Source organism: Musca vetustissima, unplaced genomic scaffold (genome assembly GCF_032173495.1).
Source record: "Musca vetustissima isolate MV318-11 ecotype Yass unplaced genomic scaffold, APGP_CSIRO_Mvet_v1 utg27300, whole genome shotgun sequence".
NCBI lineage: Eukaryota > Metazoa > Arthropoda > Insecta > Diptera > Muscidae > Musca > Musca vetustissima.
This window is the reverse complement of record NW_026887046.1, coordinates 70,211-77,809: the sequence shown is the minus strand read 5'-3', so window position 1 is coordinate 77,809 and position 7,599 is coordinate 70,211. Positions and strand designations below refer to the sequence as shown.

Here is a 7,599-nt window from a genome sequence, read left to right as displayed (position 1 = left end):
GTTATTAGACATGTTGTTATGATGGTCTGACTAACTGGCTGACTGACGATGACTTGTTAGCACGTTTTATGCCAAACAGTAACAAAAAATGCTGATAAGCTGTCATATCTGATGTCTGGCTGCAGAAGCAGAAGGTTGGCTAAACTAGGCCGTTAGCTATATCCAATACCGGCTGAGATTGACTGGAATGCAAAAGCGGTCAACAAAGGAGAGGGCAAATATTTGTCATGTTGCAGTGTTGGATATAATGTGGATAATATCTGCATTAGGGTGGATAAAATTTAACAGAGATATAATGCTACAGATAAAACCTCTTTGGTGAGAGGTCGTTAGGAGATGTAGATTTTTGAGTGGGTTATCATAGAGTAGAGGGTTTTTATATAGAGACGCCTTGAGATGTATTTTATAAAAAAAATCAAGACGGAGTATAGGATATGTTAAATTAAAAAAAAAAAAAAATATTTTGTCCCCTATTATCGAAACGCTATTTTTTAAGAGCCCAGTAGTCCGAAAAATAGGCGTGGACTTTTTAAAGGAATATTTTTTAACAGATCGACAGGCGTAGATTTTTTTACAGATCGATAGGCTTAGATTTTTAATAGACCGATAGGCGAAGGTTTTTTTAAAGATCGATAGGCGTAGATTTTTTTAAAGATCGATAGGCGTAGATTTTTTTAAAGATCGATAGGCGTAGATTTTTTTAATAGACCGATAGACGTATATTTTTTTAAAGATCGATAGGCGTAGATTTTTTTAAAGATCGATAGGCGTAGATTTTTTTTTAAAAACCGATAGGCGTAGATTTTTTTAAAAAATCGATAGGCGTAGATTTTTTTAAAGATCGATAGGCGTAGATTTTTTAAAGATCGATAGGCGTAGATTTTTTTAAAGATCGATAGGCGTAGATTTTTTTAAAGATCGATAGGCGTTTTTTTTAAAGATCGATAGGCGTAGATTTTTTTAAAGATCGATAGGCGTAGATTTTTTTAAAGATCGATAGGCGTAGATTTTTTTAAAGACCGATAGGCGTAGATTTTTTTAAAGATCGATAGCCGTAGATTTGTTTAAAGATCGATAGGCGTAGATTTTTTGTAAGATCGATAGGCGAAGATTTTTTAAAGATCGATAGGCGTAGTTTTTTTTTAAAGATCGATAGGCGTAGATTTTTTGTAAGATCGATAGGCGAAGATTTTTTAAAGATCGATAGGAGTAGTTTTTTTTAAAGATCGATAGGCGTAGTTTTTTTTTAAAGATCGATAGGCGTAGATTTTTTTAAAGATCGATAGGCGTAGATTTTTTTAAAGATCGATAGTCGTAGATTTTTTTAAAGATCGATAGGCGTAGATTTTTTTAAAGATCGATAGGCGTAGATTTTTTATAGATCGATAGGCGTAGATTTTTTTAAAGATCGATAGGCGTAAATTTTTTTAAAGATCGATAGGCGTAGAATTTTTTTAAAAAATCGATAGGCGTAGATTTTTTTAAAGATCGATAGGCGTAGATTTTTTTAAAGATCGATAGGCGTAGATTTTTTATAGATCGATAGGCGTAGATTTTTTTAAAGATCGATAGGCGTAAATTTTTTTAAAGATCGATAGGCGTAGAATTTTTTTAAAAAATCGATAGGCGTAGATTTTTTTAAAGATCGATAGGCGTAGATTTTTTTTTAAAAAATCGATAGGCGTAGATTTTTTTAAAGATCGATAGGCGTAGATTTTTTTAAAGACCGATAGGCGTAGATTTTTTTAAAGATCGATAGACGTAGATTTGTTTAAAGATCGATAGGCGTAGATTTTATTAAAGATCGATAGGCGTAGATTTTTTTAAAAATCGATAGACGCAGATTTTTTAAAGATCGATAGGCGTAGATTTTTTTAAAGATCGATAGGCGTAGATTTTTTTTTAAAAAATCGATAGGCGTAGATTTTTTTACAGATCGATAAGCGTAGATTTTTTTAAAGATCGATAGGCGTAGATTTTTTTTGAGATCGATAGGCGTAGATTTTTTTAAAGATCGATAGGTGTAGATTTTTTTAAAGATCGATAGTCGCAGATTTTTTTAAAGATCGATAGGCGTAGATTTTTTTAAAGATCGATAGGCGTGTATTATTATATGGGTGACGTAGCGTATGATAGATACCAAGCAACGGCTCTTATGACTTTAACATGACAATTGTTGTCATTTGTGGACCCTGAGCTCCCCACTGTATCTCCTGGGGTATCTAGTTTCATTACCCGTTGAAATAGTGAACTGATATGTGCCGCGAGTTCACTCATAAGAACCCACAGTCGGAAAACCCCACCTACTTCGAACTCCCGCAAACGTATAGAGGACCACGATGTGCGATTCTACACTTGCAATGTGCGCACGTTGTACAGAATCGGTGCAGTTTTCGCTTTGGTGGATATACTCAAGAAGTACAATGTCGATATTATTGCCTTACAGGAAATGCGATGGAAAGAGAGTGGCGTAAGTAAATCACATGATTACGCCCTGTATTACAGCTGCCATGAAACGAGACATGAATTTGGCTGCCGATTTATAGTTAACAGGAGACCTCGTCTCCAGATACACTGCAGTAGATGAGCGAATTGCTAAAATCCGTATAAAAGCGAAGTTCTTCTACATCAGTCTTATTTGCGCCTATGATCAGATCCAAGACAAAGATGAGCAGATCAAAGACACATTTTTCGAACGCCTAGAAACAGCATATGACCGCTGACCTGGCCATGCAAATAAAATTCTGCTAAAAGATTTTAAGGCAAAAAAAAAAATCGGAAGGGAAAATATTTTTGGCCCCACCGTCGGAAAATTCAGCCTTCATGAAGAAACATCCGACAACGGCATGAGGTTGTTTGACTTCGCAGAGCAAAAACATGGTAGTTGGCAGCACCAGATTCAAGCATCTCGATATACACAAGACCACTTGAATTTCTCCCGATCGAACAACGAGAAATCAAATCGATCATGTTGTGATAGACGGAAGGCATTCATCCAGTGTTTTAGACGTCCGATCGATCCGAGGAGCGAATATCGATTCGGACCATTACCTTGTGGCAGCCAAGGTACGCACCCGTCTTAATGTTGCAGCAAAGGTGCGATCTAATACAACACGGAAACTCGACGTCGAAAAGCTGCAAACACAACAGGTAGCCGAGGCCTACTCCGCTCAACTTACCCATCTGCTTGAAGAAATCACCTCTTGTCCCGATAATAGTATAGAAGCACAATGGCAAATAATTGCTCACTCCCTACAAACTGCAGCAAAAGGAACAATTGGGTACCAAAAACCATGTTACGATCAGGAGTGTCGTAATGCTACTGATGTGAAAAACGCAGCGTATAGGGCAACCCTGCAGACAGTAGCAACACGTAATGTGATGGAAAATTATGGGGAGAAAAGGAGTGAGGAGAAACGTGTTTTCAGAAAAAAGAAGAAGGAATCAGGAAAATGTGAGCGTGAGCAAATCGAGATGTACAGGAGTCAGAATGAAGTCCGGAAATTTTACTAACGAGTAAAACACCAAACCGAAGGCTTTTGTGCAGGCACATCCTCCTGTAGAGATGAAGAAGGAAACCTGATGACAGATACAGACAGCGTGTTGAGGACCTGGAAGGAGCATTTCGAAAAGCTTCTAGTATCAAATAGTGGCGATAAAGAAGATACCCCAGAACCAATAAGAGATGATGGTATAGAGTGTATACCACCTAGCCAAGATGAGGTCATAAAAGCAATTAATCGGCTCAAGAACAACAAAGCAGCAGGAACCGATGGGTTACCGACCGAACTATTCAAGACTGGTGGCCAGATGCTGGTGAGGAGCATGCACCAGCTGATTAGCACAATTTGGCTAGATTCATGCATGCCCAATGATCGGAACCTCAGCATCCTGTGTCCCGTGCACAAAAAAGGAGACATGTGCCAACTATAGAGGAATAAGTCTCCTTCCCATTGCATATAAAGTGCTATCCAGTGTGCTGTGTGAACGATTGAAGCCAATGGTCAATGACATCATCGGACCATACCAATGCAGCTTCAGACCTGGCAAATCCACCATTGAAAAGATTTTCACTCTGCGCCAAATCATGGAAAAGACCCACAAAAAGCACATCGACACATACCACCTATTTGTCGACTATAAAGCCGCATTCGACAGCCCTATCCGTTCAGAGGTGTTTAAAGCCATGTCTACGTTCGGCATTCCTGCAAAATTAATACGGCTATGCATGATAACTTCAAGTGGCACAAGGTCAGCCGTTAAAGTAGGAAAGGGCCTATCGGAGCCCTTCAATACCGAACGAGGATCAGACAAGGTGACAGTTTGTCGTGTGATCTTTTTAACATCCTACTGGAAAAGGTCATACGAGACGCAAAGGTGAACAGAAATGGCACTCTGTACACCAAACAACACATGTTACTCGCTTACGTCGATGACATCGATATAATGGGTCGAACATTGCGAGCGGCAACATCCACCTTTGAACAAATTGAAAAGGAGTCTGCCAAAGTGGGTCTGGCAGTAAACGGAGAGAAGACCAAGCTGATGGTATCAACGCGCAAGACGTCCAGTAGAATCGGACAAACTGTGGCACTTGAGAACTGCAGCTTTGAGGTGGTCATAGATATTATATACCTTGGTACCGCCATAAACAAAACTAATGACATCGGTTTTGAAATTCGGAGAAGAATAGTGCTGGCCAACAGATGCTACTATTTTTGGAGTAATCAATTCAAAAATAAGGCCACCACTCGTCAGATCAAACTCATGCTATACAAGACACTGATACTACCCGTTCTGGTGTATGGATCATAAGCATGAGGCAACTCTTGGAGTGTTTGAGAGAAAAATTCTCCGAAAGATCTACGGGCCGATCTACGTCGACGTTGAAAATCGGCATTGAATGAACCACTAGCTTTACCATCTATACAAGGACATAGACATAGTAAGTCGTATCGAGCTGCAGCGACTACGGTGGCTAGGCGATGTTGTGCGAATAGATGATGATGTCCCAGCTCAAAAGGCATATAAAAGCGAGCCTACTGATGGTTCACGCAAAAAGGGAAGGCCATGAATTCGATGGAAAGATCAAGTGGAAAGATCAAAGCATGGTTTCAAATTGGAAAAACTGAGCGCAAGATCGAAGTGCCTGAATTTTTTTTAAGTTCGACTTATGGAACAAATGTTCTGTTTCGAGCCAACTATATAAATAAGTAGATCTATCCAATGGCATTCTAATCCGTATTCTTATGAAGGTCTTCTGTGGGTGGATACCCTTTGTCGGAGCTTGTGTTTTAGACGGGAGAACCCACAAAATATTATTTTTATATAGAATACATCTTCTAGATATTGAAGAGCTTCTACAGGCCGATCTTCGTTGACGGTGAATATCGGTGTTGAATGAGCCCCGAATAAACTACACGGACATAGACATAGGAAGTCGTATCGAGCTGCAGTGACTACGGTGGCTAGGCCATGTTGTGCGAATAGATGAGGATGCCCCAGCTCAAAAGGCATCTAAAAGCGAACCTACTGATGGTTCGCGCAGAAGGGGAAGGCCATGAATTCGATGGAAAGATCAAGTGGATGATGACATCTCAAAGCATGGAAAATTGAAAAAACTGCGCACAAGATCGACGCGCCTGAAAATCTTTTTTAAGTTCGACTTATGGAACAAATGTCCTGTTTCGAGCCAGCTAAGTAAGTAAGTCGATCCCTCTCTAAAGGCTTTTTAATCTGTATTCTTATGAAGGTCTTCTGTGGGTGGAGACCCTTTGTCGAAGCTTGAGTTTTAGACGGGAAAACTCACCAAATATTATTTTTATATAGAATACTTCTTGGAAGCTCTTCTAGGTATGTTATTTTTATATAGAAAACATCTTGGGAGTTCTTCTAGATATAGAAGAGCTTTATATTTAGGTGTTATATCCAGATATCAATATTTAATATTGATATCGGGATATAGAACGATTCGAATAAACACCTATAACAACCAAAATTCGGATTAGATTTCCCGACCATGACCAGAACTATTTTTTCAAATACCGTCGTTTCAGTACTTAATTAAAACATCATCGATTAATGCCAAAACAAATATTTATTTAAAAAATGTGAAAAGTTAATTATAAAAATTTTTAAATATTCAAAATAATCAAGACAATCGCCAAAAGTTTCCATTCCAGAGAATTCACATTCCCCTAAACTCCCGAATTTTGTTTAATCCATGAGCGTAAAGCACCCACATAAGTGTACATGGCAGGTTTGCCTTCAGCACCACAACCGAAACCCCATGATACCACACCGAACAGTTTGTTGTCCACAGTCAATGGGCCACCGCTATCACCTTGGCAGGCACTAACTTGGCCACTGGGATGTCCGGCACAAATCATACGATCCGTGATGCCAGGAATGTTTTGAGGATTGCAATAGTCACGACTCCACAATTGAACCTGGGCAAATTTCAATTTATTGGGCAGCTGGAGATTTCCATTAATGGCACCAAATCCGCTAATGGTGGCCAAGGTGTCGGCAGCAAAGTTAGCATCAGAGGCAGCCAGTTCCACTTTATCCACAGTGGAGGTTCCCAATGTCAAAGGTTCGGCCAATTTAATCAATGACATATCGTAGTCCTGACTTTGAGGATTGTACTGGGGATGGATAATGAATTGAGCAGCATTGACAGTTTTACCATTACCGGCCAAGAGGTCAGTGGTGCCGACCACAACTTTCATGAGGGCAGGGTTTTGATTGACCGTACAATGGGCCGCGGTGACAATGAAGGTTTCCGAAATAATAGAACCTCCGCAGTGATGACGTCCATTCAGCTGCAAGGATACTTGATGGGGAAATTGTCCCGGAGTGGCAAATTGGCCACCAATTATCCGACTGGCACCGGAGATATGACCCACCAGGGCAGCAAAAATTAAAAACAGAAACATTTTTTTTTTTCAGAAGAAGAAAACGAATTCGGATTTGCTAATTCAATGAAGCTTGTGTTTGCACTGATTTCCAAACCACCAGAAGGTACCTTTTATACACCAACTCCATGCCTAGAACATTTCTAATGTTGCGACATTCTAACACCAAGGGGTGCCAGCCAAGAAAAATAAATTCTAACACCTTGCAATGTTTGTCGAACAACATAATCTTGACCCGATTTCGGCTTGGGTGGGCCACGGCCACCAGCACCACCCACTGATATATTTAAATGCTTCCATGCTTATCGTATGGTAAACATCATGGCGTAGAATGTTTCTAGTTATAGCCATGACAGCGAATCGCTTCCTCATAGGGTGTTGTCGAACCTAGGCTATGCGGGGCGTTTGGGTGAGAATTTTTAATTTTGAAAGTAGGGAAATTGTGTTTTGATTTTTTTTTGGTTTTGAGGATTATTTTCCAAATTTTTTCCTAGAGAGTGTTGAGATTAAGACACTCACCTTCATAAACATGAAGATTTAAAAGGGATCAGGTGAGGACAGAAGGTTTTGGAAAGGTATTTTGAAAGAAAATATAGAATCGTTTTCAGTGGATGTACCACATTTTTATTTAGAATCTTGGAGAGGTCTTCCAAAGGAAAATTTGTTAGAGCCGAAGACCCAC

At 39.6% G+C, this 7,599-nt stretch overlaps 1 protein-coding gene across 1 annotated transcript; it reads right to left on the bottom strand.

Annotated features, from left to right (window-relative positions):
• Positions 1-6,197: 6,197 nt before the first annotated feature.
• Positions 6,198-6,938, bottom strand: LOC133334539 (trypsin-1-like). Its single transcript, XM_061542854.1, has one exon. The coding sequence runs from the start codon at positions 6,936-6,938 to the stop codon at positions 6,198-6,200; it is 741 nt and encodes a 246-aa protein (XP_061398838.1).
• Positions 6,939-7,599: the final 661 nt, after the last annotated feature.

What these genes read in the sequence shown, in the direction of transcription:
- LOC133334539 (XM_061542854.1), bottom strand. Translation starts at nt 6,938, where the DNA reads ATGTTTCTGTTTTTAATTTTTGCTGCCCTGGTGGGTCATATCTCCGGT.